Source organism: Palaemon carinicauda, chromosome 13 (genome assembly GCF_036898095.1).
Source record: "Palaemon carinicauda isolate YSFRI2023 chromosome 13, ASM3689809v2, whole genome shotgun sequence".
NCBI classification, from domain to species: Eukaryota; Metazoa; Arthropoda; class Malacostraca; order Decapoda; family Palaemonidae; genus Palaemon; species Palaemon carinicauda.
In genome coordinates this window covers 139,127,444-139,144,529 of record NC_090737.1, presented here as the reverse complement: position 1 = coordinate 139,144,529, position 17,086 = coordinate 139,127,444, and the positions used below count along the sequence as shown (strand labels likewise).

Sequence of the window (17,086 nt, the reverse complement as noted above, 5' to 3'; positions counted from 1 at the left end):
TGTCACTCACGAGCTCTCGTAATTTTCTAAATAATTCACCATATTGCTCTTTGAAAGGAGGTCACTCACGAGCTCTCGTAATTTTCTAAGTAATTTGCAATATTGATCTTTAAAAGGATGTCACTCACAAGCTCTCGTAATTTTCTAAGTAATTCACCATATTGCTCTTTGAAAGGATGTCACTCACAAGCTCTCGTAATTTTCTAAGTAATTTACCATATTGCTCTTTGAAAGGATGTCACTCACGAGCTCCCGTAATTTTCTAAGTAATTCGCAGTATTGATCTTTAAAAGGATGCCGATCACAAGCTCTCGTAATTTTCCAAGTAGAAATTCGCCATATTGCTCTTTGAAAGGATGTCACTCACGAGCTCTCGTAATTTTCTAAGTAATTCACCATATTGCTCTTTGAAAGGATGTCACTCACAAGCTCTCGTAATTTTCTAAGTAATTCACCATATTGCTCTTTGAAAGGATGTCACTCACAAGCTCTCGTAATTTTCTAAGTAATTCACCATATTACTCTTTGAAAGGATGTCACTCATGAGCTCTCATAATTTAAAAGGATGCCAGTCACGATCTCTTGTAAGCCTTCTTATAAATGGTAGAATAGTAGGCAACAAAGCTATATTTCCGTACGTTAATCTTGTATCCATTTTCGCCTCTAACTCAACTTAATTTTCTTATCTTTCACGGGCATTCAAAACCTGAACGGTTAATTAAAATCATGTTCATCATTAGTAAGTACTGTAATCAACATTGAGTGTAAACATTGATTTAAAGTTTGAATTAAAGATAAGAATTGTATTGTATCCCTCGTGTGTACAGGCGATCAAGAAAACAAACGGAGCCGTCTTGAGCCGCCAGTTGCCCCACATCTTGGTCCTCCACCTCACCTTCAGTCCTCTCAAGGACCTCCCAGTCTAGGACAGAATCCTCCAAACGGTGTCCCACAGGGAACTGCAGGCGGATTTAGAGGTCAGCTGACAATTATCAATAAAGAATTGCCTCCCGAGCAACAGCGTCCTCGAATCCTATTGTCATCCATAAAGAATAAAGAAGATGTGGAAAGGGTAAGTTATAGTTTATCAGGGAAATCACTTTACAATTTCAGCGTTGAGTAACATTGTCTTAGGTAATATTTCGGTGGAGTCTGACCCAGCGCCATTACTGCTTGCCAGTACATAGGAATTTGATGCTTTTTTTTTTTTTTGCTTTTTCTCGAGCAAAAACCATCAGATTTCGGTAATATTTCAATAGAGTTTAATGGTTTTTGCTGTGCCGTGTGCTCGCTTCACTCGCAAAAAAAGAAAAACATCAACCTCCTATATACTATAGTCTATTTCTTTTAGCGATGCAGATTTGCACCAACTCGCAGCGGTGCCCTTTTAGCTCGGAAAAGTTTCCTGATCGCTGATTGGTTGGACGAGATCATTCTAGCCAATCAGCGATCAGGAAACTTTTCCGAGCTAAAAGGGCACCGCTGCGAGTTGGTGCAAATCTGCATCGCTAAAAGAAATAGACTGTAGCATGTGGTGAAGGCTGGGTGGGACTCTACTGGAATATTACCTTGTCTTATTCTATTGTTTATGAAAAAGACATTACCTAATAAGTTTTCTGGTAAAAAAAGTAGTACAATTGGATGTTAGAATATAAGGGAATATTACCCCTACAGAGCTTAATGTAGTCGATGTTGGTATCCAAAGATACCTTTTCAAGTTTAAAATGAAACTGTTTCTTTTTCCGGAACATATGAAGTATGGGAGGAACGTAGAAAGGAGACGTCCCCTTTTTTTGTTTCATTTGTTTGATGTCGGCCACCCCCCAAAATTTGGGGGAAGTGCCTTGTTATATATATGTATGTGATGAAGTATATGTTATATGCTGGTTTGGTATGATGTGAAATGTCAAAAATATTGTTTCATATTTATAAGTGGACTAGTTTTTTAGTATACATACATACATATACCAAGGCACTTCCCCCAATTTTGGGGGGTAGCCGACATCAACAAATGAAACAAAAACAAAAAAGGGGACCTCTACTCTCTACGTTCCTCCAGCCTTACAAGGGACTCAACCGAGTTCAGCTGGTACTGCTAGGGTGCCACAGCCCACCCTCCCACATTATCCACCACAGATGAAGCTTCATAATGCTGAATCCCCTACTGCTGCTATCTCAGATGTACAGGCAAAATATATACCCTTATCCCTACAGAGCTTAATGTAGTCGATGTTGGTATCCAAAGATACCTTTTCAAGTTTAAAATGAAACTGTTTCTTTTTCTGGAACATGTGAAGTATGGGAGGAACGTAGAGAGGAGACGTCCCCTTTTTTTGTTTCATTTGTTTGATGTCGACCACCCCCCCAAAATTGGGGGAAGTGCCTTAGTATATGTATGTATGTGATGAAGTATATATATGCTGGTTTGGTATTGTGTGAAATGTCAAAAATATTGTTTCATATTTATAAGTGGACTAGTTTTTTAGTATACATACATACATATACTAAGGCACTTCCCCCAATTTTGGGGGGTAGCCGACATCAACAAAGAAACAAAAACAAAAAGGGGACCTCTACTCTCTACGTTCCTCCCAGCCTAACAAGGGACTCAACCGAGTTCAGCTGGTACTGCTTGGGTGCCACAGCCCACCCTCCCACATTATCCACCACAGATGAAGCTTCATAATGCTGAATCCCCTACTGCTGCTACCTCCGCTGTCATCTAAGGCATCGGAGGAAGCAGCAGGGCCTACCGGAACTGCGTCACATTTTTAGTATAATGTTTTTAAATAACCATAATTCTTAACCCTGGAAAGTAACCTCTGTTATTTGATTTATTTCATATTGCAGCTAGTGCTAGAGTTGGGTGGTTACCTTGCCCGCACAAGTGTTGAAGCCACTCATCTTGTAATGGGAGGAGCCAGCGCCCAGCGTACTGTCAAGTTCATGTGTGCGATATCATGCTGTCAGTACGTAGTATCTTTGCAGTGGATAATAGATTCTCATAGTGAAGCGAGGTTTTTGCGTAAGTATTAGAATTTTTAGCGTACGTTGATATTTGTATGATCCTTGCGTAATATAACTTCAATGTTTTTTTGGACTTTGGTGATGTGGCATTTCAGAAGTGTTAGTTAGTTTGCTTTTACTGAAATCTTATATGTATGCTGTGTACTGTATATTATTATTATTATTATTATTATTATTATTATTATTATTATTATTTTTATTATTACAAGCTAGTCTACAACCCTACTTGGAAAAGCGAGATGCTATAAGCCCAAGGCCTCCAACAGGAAAAAGTAGCCCAGTGAGGATAAGAAACAAGGAAATAAATAAACTACAAGTAATAAATAAACAATCAAAATAAAATATCTCGAGAGCAGTAACACACTTAAATTAGATTCTTCACATATAAACTATAAAAACTTCAATTGTTCATAGAATTTTTATTCATTGATTTTATTCAATTTTTTATAATGTTTTGTTACAAATTCAAAACAGATAATTACAATACTTAACTTGGGAGTAGGGATCCCCAAAACGTCTGACATCTTGAAAACAGGGAAACACAAAAGCTATGAAAACAAACGTGTCTGGATATCACTGGTGCTAGAAAAGGAATGTGGGAAGAAGCGGGGGTAGTCGTAGTAGCGGGCAGTAGTTGGATGTAGAACGGCACCTCGTAGTATCGGGGGATATTGAAAAAGGAGAGGACTGATTGGTAAGGGACCTATGATAATGGTTCTAACACGCCCCAGTTACTATACCGACACTAGAAGAGTGAGCAAGCTGGGTTTATTCCTGGCATTCCATGCAACTTTTGTCTCTGGTATATTTAGCAGTATTTATACCTTAGAAATGGTGCTACAAGGAGCATTTCACTGGGCGACACAGGTCCCTCGCCCGGAAATAGATTTTTCCTTCGTCGAAATCCCTTTGTTGTACATGACTCTTTAGATTCCAGAGATTAGAGTTAAGCTTCTATTCCATATGACATTCCCTTCATATCTTGAATTTCCTAGTATAGCAAATACTCTTGAGTTAGGTTTATGGTACCAATCAAATATTCTTACTTTACAATTGGAAAAGTTGAGGGGCCACTTAACAATACAGTAGTGTATTTATAGAATTTAATTGTATTTATCAATGTTAAAGGTTGTCTTTAATGCCTTTTTCCATAGGTGAACACGATTATATAATGAGCATGCCGGAGTACGAGAAAGTTTTCCAGTTTAGTTTAAGAGAAACTCTTACGAAGCCACAAAGAAGACGTCTGTTGTCGGTAAGTGATCCGATGCCTTTGTTTTATATAACTACTAAATTCAAATCTTTTTTTATAGTTTGTCAGGATTTTATTATTATTATTATTACAGTACCTGCTAAGCTACAACCCTAGTTGGAAAAGCATGATGCTATAAGCCCAGGGGCCCCAACAGGGAAAATAGCCCAGTGAGGAAAGGAAACAAGGAAAAATGAAATATTTTAAGAAGAGTAACAACATTAGAATAAATATCTCCTATATAAACTAAAAACTTTAAAAAAACAAGAGCAATAGAAATAAGATAGAATAGTGAGCCCTAGTGTACCCACAAGCAAGAAAACTCTAACCCAAGATAGTGGAAGACCATGGGACAGAGGTTGTGGCACTACCTACGATTAGAGAACAATGGTTTGATTTTTGAGTGCCCTTCTCCTAGAACTGCTTACCATAGCGAAAGAGTCTCTCCTACCCGTACCAAGAGGAAAGTGGCTGCTGAACAAATACAGTGCAGTAACTCCTTGGGTGAGGAAGAAGGATATACTCATCCATGTGATATATACCATAAAACTCAGTTCATTATTATGCTTGCCAAAAACTCATACTAACATATTAGTGCTGTATAAATTATTTCTGTGGATCACCCCTAATGTTCATATTGGGTCTTCTTTTTAAAAAGCCAAGTTTAATCAACACATACCTATAGAACTTAGAATTTTAGTATTTTCTTATTTTCTTTTGTTTCAAACAATACGTGCCTTTAACAAAGAAATAGAGCCCGCTACCGATAAGTGGTAGGAAGCCCAGTTTGTCGCATCGTGAAATATAGCTTTCAGTTTTGAAGTCAACGTTATTCCACCTCTTGATACTATGAGTCAGTTGGGAGAATGGTGGGCATGTATATGAACATCGGGTGAGTATGGAAATAAGAAGTTTTATTATCAGGGATGATGATGAATATAACGTGTAGCACCATTCACTAATCAGCTTCATCATCATCTCCTCCTACGCCTATTGACGCAAAGGGACTCGGTTAGATTTCGCCAGTCGTCTCTATCTTGAGGTTTTAATTCAATACTTCTCTATTCATCATCTATTTCGCGCTTCATAGTCCTCACCCATGCAGGTCTGGTTCTTCCAACTCTTCTAGTCCCTTATGGAGCCCAGCTGAACATTTGGTGGACTAATCTCTCTTGGGGAATGCAAAGTGCATGCTTAAACCTTCTCCATATACTCCTCATCATGATCTCATCCACATACTCGAGTAATCTCTCTTATAGTTTCATTTCTAATCCTGTCTTGCCATTTAACTCCCAATATGCTTCTGGGGGTTTGTTCTCAAATCTACTAAATCTATTGGAGATTGTTTCATTGTCATACCATGACTCATGTCCATTCAGTAGCACTGATCTCACTAAACTGATATATAGTCTGATTTTTATATGCAATTTCAGGCAATTTGATTTCCCAAAATTCACTAATACAGTACATTATTAACAAGCCAAGTTTTGATGGTAAAGGGCTTCAAATTTATTCATTTTGTGGGGCTAGATTGCTGTTTGGTCCCCAAGGACTTGACTGTTGCCTCAGGAAGGGAAGATCTTGCTTGAGAATCCTCACGGCAGCGACCTACCCCATTTTGAAGTTCCTTCAGGAAAGGAATGCATTCCTCTCGCCATTCTATTTGTCGGGCTCACTCAACGTATTGGCGAACGCCATGTCCAGGGAGACAGTCCTGCATGTGGAATTGACCCTGGACCAGAGTTACTTTCAGGGGGTTTTGCAAGTTGGTTCCTGGTCTCAAAATAGAAGTCTTCGATGCAAAAGAGAACTACGAACTTTCACTACACATGCCCACCTTCCTCCTCACTAACTGGTATGGCAAGAGGATAAGGAATAGTTTGATTTAGAAACTGAAACAACTAACGGGCCCTGGCGCTTAACGTCTTACCATTAACCGCTAGTGTCTCATTACAGTACTTTACTAGAGGAATGTGTCTTGAAAGGAAAGAAAATGGGAAGTCCTTTTAAATTTTATGGGTAAATCGTAAACCAAGCTTCTGGATTAGAAACAAAATAACATAGTTATGCATAGAAATGAAAAAAGAAAAAATTGTTTAAAACTCCATTTTATCATATTTCAGGGACAGCAAAATACTTTTATAATGGGTTAATGATTAATTATCTTTCCTTATTTCAGGGGAGAACCTTTTACTTAACACCATCCGTAGTTCCAGGGAGAACCTGGCTAAAAGAAATCATCGAGTGTGCTGGCGGAACGGTTGATAATAAGCTACGTTCGTTAAAAGAGGTTAAGGAGAGAAATAAGTAAGTTTTAATTTAACATATTATAAGATGTTATTCAGCCATTACATCCTTCTTATTATTTAATTTTTATGTTACGTCACATGCCGGGCATCATCAAAATCTGAAAATAAGACACTGAAATAATATAAAGTAACTTTACATGAATATACAATAAAAGTTTATACATAATAGTCTTGGTTTTAAACTTACAAGTTAAGCATCATGAATATGCTGGTAAACATTACTGGAGATTTTAACTGTATGAAAACTATCCATCTTTTTCCAACTTACTTTAAGTCTTAATTGTTTTTGATAATTACAAAAGATTATAAGTTTGTATAACAGTGTCTTGGTTTTAAGCTTACAATTTAAACATCATGAATATGCTGGTAAACATTACTGGAGATTTTATCTATGAAAACTATCCATCTTTTTTTAACTTACTTTAAGTCTTCATTGTTTTTGGTGATTACAAAAGACTATGATTTTGTATAACAATCCCTGGGTTTTAAACTTTTAATTGAAGCATCCTAAATATGCTGGTAAACATTACTGGAGATTTTATCTATGAAAACCATACATGTTTTTTAACTTTTACTTGGATGCTTCAAAACTGTTTTTTCAATATTAAACTTACCCGATAATCATGTAGCTGTCAACTCCGTTGCCCGACAGAAATCTAAGGAGGGATACGCCAGCTATCACAATACTAGAAGGGGGTGTACTAACCAGCGCCACCTGTGGCCAGGTACTCAAGTACTTCTTGTTGACACCTCCTCAATTATTCCTCTGTCGTGCCTCCGGCTAGACGTTCTGGGATACGCTTATGGTCTTCGAGTTTATTCTCGCTTATTTGGTGATGTATTCTCTTTGATTTACGGCTGTCGCATTACTAGAAACCTTCTGATATTAGCTAGATAGCTTTTATTTAATTCAGTTTAACGGTTAACGAATTTTTGCTTGTTTTTTTGGATCTCCCTTTGACTTCTCTTGAAAACAAAATGTCTGACATTTCGCAAGCCCCCTCCCATAGACGTTGTAGGTCTTGCAATAGACGTATTCCGAAGGCCTCGGTAGATCCTCACACCGCTTGTTCTGACTGTAGGGACAGACCCTGTCAGTTAGAAAATCGATGTGAGGAATGCGCCGGACTTTCGGAATTGGATTTTGTCCGACTTTTAAAGTATTCTTCTAAGTTAGAGAGAATTAGAGCTAGGAGGAGTTCTTCTCACTCTTCTTTATTTTCCTCATCTCATGATCCCCTTCCTGATCCTACCCCTGTAGTGGCTACCCCCGATCCTACTGTGTGCCCTCCGCCTGATATGTCAGTGGTTTTACGCGCTATTCAGGCTTTAGGCGATAAGGTAGAGTCAGTGGTAAGTGACCATAAGTCTCTGATGGCCGAAGTGAAAGAGTTGAAGGCCAAGAGTGCAGTGGGTGAAGTTAGTGCCAGTGCTGTGACGAGTGCTAGTGTCGGTGCAGTGCCTTGTACTAGTGTTAATGCCAGTGTGGTGCGTGGGGATTTTTCTGTGCGAGCCAGTCGTTCTCCCAGTCCGGGACCTCTTGCAAGCTCCCAAGCCCAGGGGAGAAGCAATGTCGAAGGGCATAAGGGTTCGGCAGGCCTTGTTAGGCGCACAGAATTATCCTCAGTGGTTGCGGGCGTGTCTTCCACAGACCGTCACTCCCACTTGCAGACGATTGAGCCCGTCTTCCGCTCGTCCGCTGATCTTCTCTCGGGGAAGAAACGTTGGTCTCAGGTCTCTAGACCGCTTAAACGCAGAGTCCAGCCCTCGAGTGCTCAGCCAGGTTGCAGTCGTTGGCTCAGCTCTGACTCGCCTCAGTCATCTAGCGACTGTACTCCGCCCAAGAGGAGTAAGGTACAACAGAGCTGCACCGGTGGTGCAACCACTGTTATGGCTTTACCTCAGTCTGCTACTGTCTCTGCTGATCCCAAGTGGTCTATGCTTCAGTCCATGCAAGCTCAGCTTTCGGACCTGATGCGTGAGTGTCGTGCTGTGAGTGTTGCACCGCCTGCACCTGTGGTGCACCAACCTCCTGCACCCGTTCAGCCTGTGCTGCACCCGCCTGCACCGGTGGTGCACCAACCTCCTGCACCCGTTCAGCCTGTGCTGCACCCGCCTGCACCGGTGGTGCACCAACCTCCTGCTCCCGTTCAGCCTATGCTGCACCCGCCTGCACCGGTGGTGCACCAACCTCCTGCACCCGTTCAGCCTGTGCTGCACCCGCCTGCACTCGCTGCACCCAGTCGCAGCTCCGTCTGCCAGGCGTACGATGTTGAACCACTTTCTGTGTTCACTGTTCCCAGTGTTGTTCAGCATCAGCCTTCTTTAAGGCAACCTTCGGTTTGGGATCAGGAGGATTACTCTACTCTTCCTCCTCCTCCCCTGGCTGCTCCACCGGCGGTGCAACTCTCGGTGGAGGTACAACAACCTCTTCCACCTGTGAGTCAGTCTCCTCAGCTGCTGCACCGAGCTTTACCCATGCACCCTGATCCTGCTCCTCAGACATCTCTGCTTGCGGGAACTTTACCTTGTTCTGCACAGCCTCGGTCTCTTCACGCTCCACTCATACCACAGGAACAGGAACAGGAACTTGCTGCACCTCCTCCTTCCACCTCTGTTGTTGTTCCTGCTCGTTCTGACTCTGCGGTTCAGCATTCGTATCCGATCCCGTCGCCTCATTCTGGGGTTGAGGTTTCGGATGATGAGGAGGCACACCTTGATCCCTCTTCGGACGTGGACGAATCCAAGCTCTCTCCACAGTCTCTTGATTTTCGCAAGGTCTTGGCTCTTCTCAGGGAGGTTTATCCAGACCATTTTGTCTCAGCTATTCCCCGCTCTCCACCATCTGAGTTTTCGCTGGGAGTGCAACAAGCTCAGTCTTCCTATACCAAGCTTGTCCTAGCTAGATCCTCCAAGAGGGCTTTTAGGATCTTAGGGGAGTGGCTGCAGTCTAAGCAACTTCTTGGCAAGACTTCCTTCATGTTCCCTCCAACGAAGCTCACTTCGAAAGCGAGCGTTTGGTATGCCACAGGGGAAGCACCAGGCTTGGGAGTACCTGCCTCTGCCCAGGCTGACTTCTCAAGTCTGGTAGACTCGCCTCGAAGATCTGCTATGAGACGCTCAAAAGTGTGTTGGACCTTCTCAGACCTGGATCACTTGCTTAAAGGGGTGTTTAGAGCTTTTGAAATGTTTAATTTTCTCGACTGGTGCCTGGGGTCCCTCAGCAAGAAAACCTCTCATACGGACAAAGATTCTGCCATGCTGTTAATGTCCTGTATGGATAAGGCCATCAGAGATGGATCGGGCGAGCTAGCGTCCTTGTTTGTATCAGGGGTGTTGAAGAAAAGAGAACAGCTGTGTTCTTTCCTTTCCGCCAGCATTACCCCTTGCCAACGGTCACAACTTCTGTTCGCTCCTCTTTCGAAGTTTATTTTTCCCGAAGAGCTCATTAAAGATTTGTCTGCTGCCTTGATACAGAAGGACACGCACGATCTTGTAGCTTCTTCGGCTCGTAAGTCTAAGGCTTCCACCTCAGTCCCTAAGACTTACCGCTCCCCAGTGGCTGATACCCCTGCGACTAGATTCATACCGCCCTTTCGTGGTAGAGCCCCCAGCCGAGGAAGCTCCCGTCCAGACTCTTACAGAGGCAAGTCCAGGAAAGGATCCAAGCCATCCAAAGGAAAACACTGACTCTCCGCTTCTCCAGACGACAGTAGGAGCCAGACTCAAGACCTTCTGGCGAGCTTGGGAGATGAGAGGTGCAGACGCACAGTCTGTCAGTTGGCTGAGGTTCGGTTACAGGATTCCATTCTACCTTCAACCACCTCTGACCACTTCGCCCATCAACCTCTCTCCCAACTACAAAGAGGAGGACAAGAGACTAGCTTTGCACCAGGAGGTGTCGCTTCTTGTGCAGAAGAAGGCTGTGGTTATAGTCCGGGACCATCAATCCCCGGGCTTCTACAACCGTCTCTTTCTTGTGGCCAAGAAGACAGGAGGTTGGAGACCTGTGCTGGACGTCAGCGCTCTCAACGAGTATGTCACCAAGCTGACGTTCACGATGGAGACGACCAAGTCGGTCTTAGCAGCGGTCAGACAGGAGGACTGGATGGTCTCATTGGACTTGAAAGATGCTTATTTTCACGTTCCGATTCATCCAGACTCCCAACCTTTCCTAAGATTCGTTTTCGGAAAGGTCGTCTACCAATTCCAAGCCCTGTGTTTTGGCCTAAGCACAGCTCCTATGGTCTTTACCCTTCTGATGAGGAATGTAGCCAAATTCCTTCACTTGTCAAACATCAGAGCCTCCCTCTACCTAGACGACTGGCTGTTGAGAGCCTCCTCGAGTCGTCGTTGTCTGGAGAATCTTCATTGGACTTTAGACCTTATCAGAGACCTGGGTCTATTAGTCAATTTGGAAAAATCTCAACTCATTCCCTCACAATCCATCGTGTATCTGGGAATGGAGATTCAGAGTCAGAGTTTTCGGGCTTTTCCATCGGCCCCCAGGATAAGCCAAGCCCTAGAGTGCATCATGAGCATGCTGAAGAGGAGCAGTTGCTCAGTGAGACAGTGGATGAGTCTCACAGGGACTCTCTCGTCCCTAGCCCTGTTTGTCGAGCTGGGCAGACTCCACCTCCGCCCTCTTCAATTCCACCTAGCAGCTCATTGGGACAAGAGTTCGACTCTAGAAGCAATCTCTATCCCTATCAACCAAGAGATGAAGACCACTCTCCTGTGGTGGAAGCACAACCTCCTTCTCAGAGAGGGTCTATCCTTGGCCATTCAGACCCCCAATCTTCATCTCTTCTCAGATGCATCGGACTCGGGCTGGGGTGCAACCTTGGACGGAAAGGAATGCTCCGGAATGTGGAACGAGGAACAACGATCTCTCCACATCAACTGCAAGGAACTGCTGGCAGTTCATCTAGCCCTGTTGAACTTCAAGTCCCTCCTGCTAGGCAAAGTGGTGGAGGTGAACTCGGACAACACCACAGCCTTGGCTTACATCTCCAAGCAAGGAGGGACCCATTCGAGGAGCCTTTACGAGATCGCAAGGGACCTCCTCATTTGGTCAAGAAGTCTAAACCTCTCTCTAGTCACGAGGTTCATCCAGGGCAATATGAACGTGTCAGCAGATCGTCTGAGCAGAAGGAATCAGGTCATTCCCACGGAATGGACCCTCCACAAGAGTGTGTGCAACAGACTTTGGACCTTGTGGGGTCAACCTACCATAGATCTGTTTGCCACCTCCATGACCAAGAGACTTCCTCTGTTTTGTTCTCCTGTTCCAGACCCTGCAGCAGTTCATGTGGATGCCTTTCTACTGAACTGGTCCCATCTCGACCTGTACGCATTCCCTCCGTTCAAGATAATCAACAAGGTTCTGCAGAAATTCGTCTCGCACGAAGGGACACGGCTGACGCTGGTTGCTCCCCTTTGGCCTGCAAGAGAATGGTTCACAGAGGTACTACAATGGCTAGTAGACTTCCCCAGGACTCTACCTCTAAGAGTGGACCTTCTACGTCAACCTCACTTAGACAGGTTACATCCAAACCTCCACGCTCTTCAACTGACTGCCTTCAGACTGTCGAAAGATTCGCTAGAGCTCGAGGCTTTTCGAAGGAGGCAGCCAGGGCTATTGCCAGAGCAAGAAGGGTTTCCACTCGTAGGGTCTACCAGTCTAAGTGGGAGGTCTTCCGAAGCTGGTGTAGAGCCAATTCGATATCCTCTACCAATACCTCTGTGACCCAAATAGCTGACTTCCTGCTTCATCTTAGGAATGAGAGATCCCTTTCAGCTCCTACGATTAAGGGATATAGGAGTATGTTGGCCTCAGTTCTCCGCCATAGAGGTTTGGACCTGTCTTCCAACAAGGACCTTCAAGACATTCTCAAGTCTTTTGAGACGTCTAAAGATCGTCGTCTTTCCACTCCAGGCTGGAATCTAGACGTAGTCTTAAGGTTCCTTATGACATCTAGGTTCGAACCTCTCCAGTCAGCTTCATTCAAGGACCTTACCCTCAAGACCCTTTTTCTCGTTTGCCTGGCAACAGCTAAGAGAGTCAGTGAGGTTCATGCCTTCAGCAAGAACATTGGTTTCACGACCGAGTCTGCTACATGTTCTTTCCAGCTTGGATTCCTAGCAAAGAACGAACTTCCTTCACGTCCTTGGCCTAGATCGTTCGAGATACCTAGCCTTTCCAACATGGTAGGTAACGAACTTGAGAGAGTTCTTTGCCCTGTCAGAGCTCTCAAATATTATCTCAAGAGGTCTAAACCTCTCCGAGGACAGTCAGAAGCCTTATGGTGTGCCATCAGGAAACCCTCGAGACCCATGTCCAAGAATGGGCTTTCGTATTATATAAGGCTTCTGATCAGAGAAGCACATTCTCACTTAAAGGAGGAAGACCTTGCATTGCTGAAGGTAAGGACCCACGAAGTAAGAGCCGTAGCTACTTCGATGGCCTTTAATAAAAACCGTTCTCTGCAGAGTGTAATGGATGCAACCTATTGGAGGAGCAAGTCAGTGTTTGCATCATTTTATCTGAAAGATGTCCAGTCTCTTTACGAGAACTGCTACACCCTGGGACCATTCGTAGCAGCGAGTGCAGTAGTAGGTGAGGGCTCAGCCACTACATTCCCTTAATCCCATAACCTTTTTAACTTTTCTCTTGAATTCTTTTATTGTTGTTTTTATGGTTGTTACGGTAGGCTAAGAAGCCTTCCGCATCCTTTTGATTTGGCGGGTGGTCAATTCATTCTTGAGAAGCGCCTAGGTTAAAGGTTGTGTAGAGGTCCTTTAGTAGGGGTTGCAACCCTATATACTTTAGCACCTTGGGTTGATTCAGCCTCCAAGAGGAACGCTGCGCTCAGTAAGGAAGACGAACTTAAAAAAGAGGCAGAGTAACGGTTCAATTCGACTTCCTTACCAGGTACTTATTATTTCATTTGTTATTGGAGATAACTGTTATATGAAATTTGGGGATACTTGGCTATCCTTTAATCTTGTACACTGGTTTTCACCCACCCCCCTGGGTGTGAATCAGCTACATGATTATCGGGTAAGTTTAATATTGAAAAATGTTATTTTCATTAGTAAAATAAATTTTTGAATATACTTACCCGATAATCATGATTTAATTGACCCTCCCTTCCTCCCCATAGAGAACCAGTGGGACCGAGGAATAATTGAGGAGGTGTCAACAAGAAGTACTTGAGTACCTGGCCACAGGTGGCGCTGGTTAGTACACCCCCTTCTAGTATTGTGATAGCTGGCGTATCCCTCCTTAGATTTCTGTCGGGCAACGGAGTTGACAGCTACATGATTATCGGGTAAGTATATTCAAAAATTTATTTTACTAATGAAAATAACATTTTTCCAATTTTAGTAATTTATTTGGATTCTATTCATGATGTACCATACACTGATTAATTCCCTTACATTTTGTTCCGATCATGACCTTTTTAACACTCATCTTAGGACTGCAGAAAGTAATCGTTTTGATTATAGAATATTTTGTTTTAACCTTGTCATAACAGTTTGCACTGAAGAAAAAAAAAATTGAAACTTTTGTTTTAATTTTCTTAAAGTAAATATACTTTATATATACAGTATCTCAATATTGATTTTACATTTTTCTTTCAGGGGCGGATCCTTTCAGTACGTGATTATTGCAGCTCTCTCCGATTCTCATTTGGTACAAGATTTCCTTCGAGAATCATTGCGTAAGTATATCTTCTCAAATCTGAAAAGTTGTAATATCATCAATTTTATGTAACATTTGACTTTCAAAAACACGACCGAACGTTCACGGGTGTTAACAAGGAATGATGGGAGAAGGATAGGTAGTGGTGGTGGTGGTGGGGGGTTGGTGGGGTATTCAGAAGCTGTAGTGAACGACACCTCATAGTAACGGGGGATTTTGAGGAGGGAGAAGTCTAATTGGAAAGGGACCTCTGGTATGGTATCACTCGCCCCAGTTTTAATACCAACACCCTTTAGGGGTGAGCGAGCTGGGTATATTCCTAGCATTACTTGCAACTTTTTTCTCTGGTTTATTTAGCAGTATTTATACCTTTGAAATGGTGCTTTAAGGAGCATTTCACTGGGCGACACAGATCCCTCGCCCAGAAATAGATTTTTCCTTCGTCAAAATACCTTTTGAAGGCCTTTTTTTATTTCTAACATAAGTCCATTTTAGATATCTGAAATAGTTATTGTAAATCTTTTCTTGAGATTAAACGAACAGTAATCTATTTGAAAACAAATAACTGAAGATTTTGTTTATTCTTTTACCTCGTATGCATGATTATATTAACCCGTTTACCCCTAGGCTATTTGGAACTCTCCAACCCTTAGCCCCCAGGCATTTTTATTTTTTCAAGCACATTTTGCAATGTATATTTTTCAAATTGCTCTAACAGCCTTAATTTTCGTCATAGAGAGGTCAGGTTGGTCTCATTCTTTTGGAAAATGCCTGAAGTTTCTCATAAAGTTATCAAAAATATGCAAAAAAATGTAAATAGCAGTTTTTTGCAAGGACGTACCGGTACGTCCACGGGCATAAAGGGATGAGTTTTGTGAAACGTACCAGTACGTCCATTTGAGGGTAAAAGGGTTAATGAGACTTTTATGAAAAGAAAAAAAAACTGCTGTTATATTACATTGATAAAATGTTTTTTTGAATGATGTATAAAGCTGTTTTTTTTTTTTTTTCTTACCTTATATTCATGATCATGTTAATGATACTTTTATAAAGAAACGCTTGTTATAATATTGATAATGCTTTTTTCTAAGCGTTGTATAAAGAAGAATTTTTTTTTATTTTCTTACCTTATATTCATAATTCTACTAACGAGACTTTTGTGAAGAAATATTTCCTATGATAATATTGATACAATTTTTTTTTCAGCGTTGTATAATACAGAAAAAATTGCTTATTTTTTTTACCTTATATTCATAATTATAATAACGAAACTTTTGTGAAGAAACATTTGCTTTAAAAATATTGACACAATTTTTTTTTTTCAGCAGTGTATAATGCAGAAAATTTTGCTCATTTTTTTACCTTATATTCATAATTATGCTAACTAGACTTTTGTGAAGAAATATTTGCTGTAATAATATTGACACAATTTTTTTTTCAGCGGTATATAGTACAGAAAATTTTGCTTATTTTTTTTACCTTATATTCATAATTATACTAACGAGACTTTGGTGTAGAAATATTTGCTGTAATAATGACAAAAATTTTTTTTTTTTCAGCGGTGTATAATACAGAAAATTTTGCTTTTTTTTTTATCTTTTATTCATAATTATGCTAATGAAACTTTTGTGAAGAAACATTTGCTGTAATAATACTGATACAATTTTTTTTTTAAGCGGTATATAATACAAAATTTTGCTTATTATTTTATTATGTTAACGAAACTTTTGTGAAGAAAAATTTGCTGTAATATTGACAAAATTTTTTTTTTTTCAGCTGTGTATAATGCGGAATTTGTTCTCGGATCAATCTTGAAGCAAGAGTTTGATACGGAGATTGCAAAATATTGGGAAGAGGATTAACATTAATAACGAGCGGCACTTCTCTCTGCGTCGTCTTTAATGACTCCAATGAGTTTACCCATAAGCAATAGAAACCATTCCATTGTGTTCTGAGAAAGCACAATTTTGGGGGTTAGCCGACATCAAACGAAGGAAGAAAAAGGGACATTTTCTCTCTTCGCTCCTCCCACCTGACGAGGGATTCAGCCGAGTTCGGCGGGTACTGCTAGGGTGCCACAACCCAGCCTCCCCAGTTATCCACCATAAATGGAGTTTCATACGCTGAATTATGGGAAATATATGTGTGATATTTTGTAATAGAAGTGCTACTGGATAAGGAAATTTTGATGATTACAGATACATACACTATATATATATATATATGTATATATATATATATATATATATATATATATATATATATATACATACATATATATATATATATATATATATATATATATATATATATATATATATATATATATGTATGTTTGTATGTACAGTATGTATGTAATGATGTGTATATATATATATATATATATATATATATATATATATATATATATATATATATATATATATATACAATAAGGTGAAATTCAGCCATTACATCCTTCTTATTATTTAATTGTTATGTTACGTCTCATGCCGGGTATCATCAAAATCTGAAAATAAGACATTGAAATAATATAAAGTTACTATACACGAATATACAATAAAAGTTTATACATAATAGTTCCGTAGATTAGAAAGTAACGCAGATTGCGGTAATAGGATAGGAATTCAATATATATAAAAAAATATTTTTAAAACTATATTTTTATTTTATGATTTAGATTAATATATGTATAAACTTTTATATATCCCTGGGATTATATATCATTTCCATGTCTGGCCTGCCTTCATATTTTGATAATGACGCTGTACATGGGCTGACACATAAAAA

At 40.8% G+C, this 17,086-nt stretch overlaps 1 protein-coding gene across 1 annotated transcript in view; it reads left to right on the top strand.

Moving 5' to 3' along the window:
• LOC137652522 (PAX-interacting protein 1-like) overlaps positions 1-16,488 on the top strand; it is a 58,428-nt gene extending 41,940 nt beyond the window's left edge. The window contains exons 14-19 of the mRNA XM_068385978.1: positions 828-1,072; positions 2,851-3,025; positions 4,182-4,282; positions 6,459-6,586; positions 14,236-14,315; positions 16,073-16,488. Coding sequence (XP_068242079.1) covers positions 828-1,072; positions 2,851-3,025; positions 4,182-4,282; positions 6,459-6,586; positions 14,236-14,315; positions 16,073-16,158 — 815 coding nt within the window. The 3' untranslated portion in view covers positions 16,159-16,488. The remainder of the gene's footprint in view (positions 1-827; positions 1,073-2,850; positions 3,026-4,181; positions 4,283-6,458; positions 6,587-14,235; positions 14,316-16,072) is intronic.
• Positions 16,489-17,086: the final 598 nt, after the last annotated feature.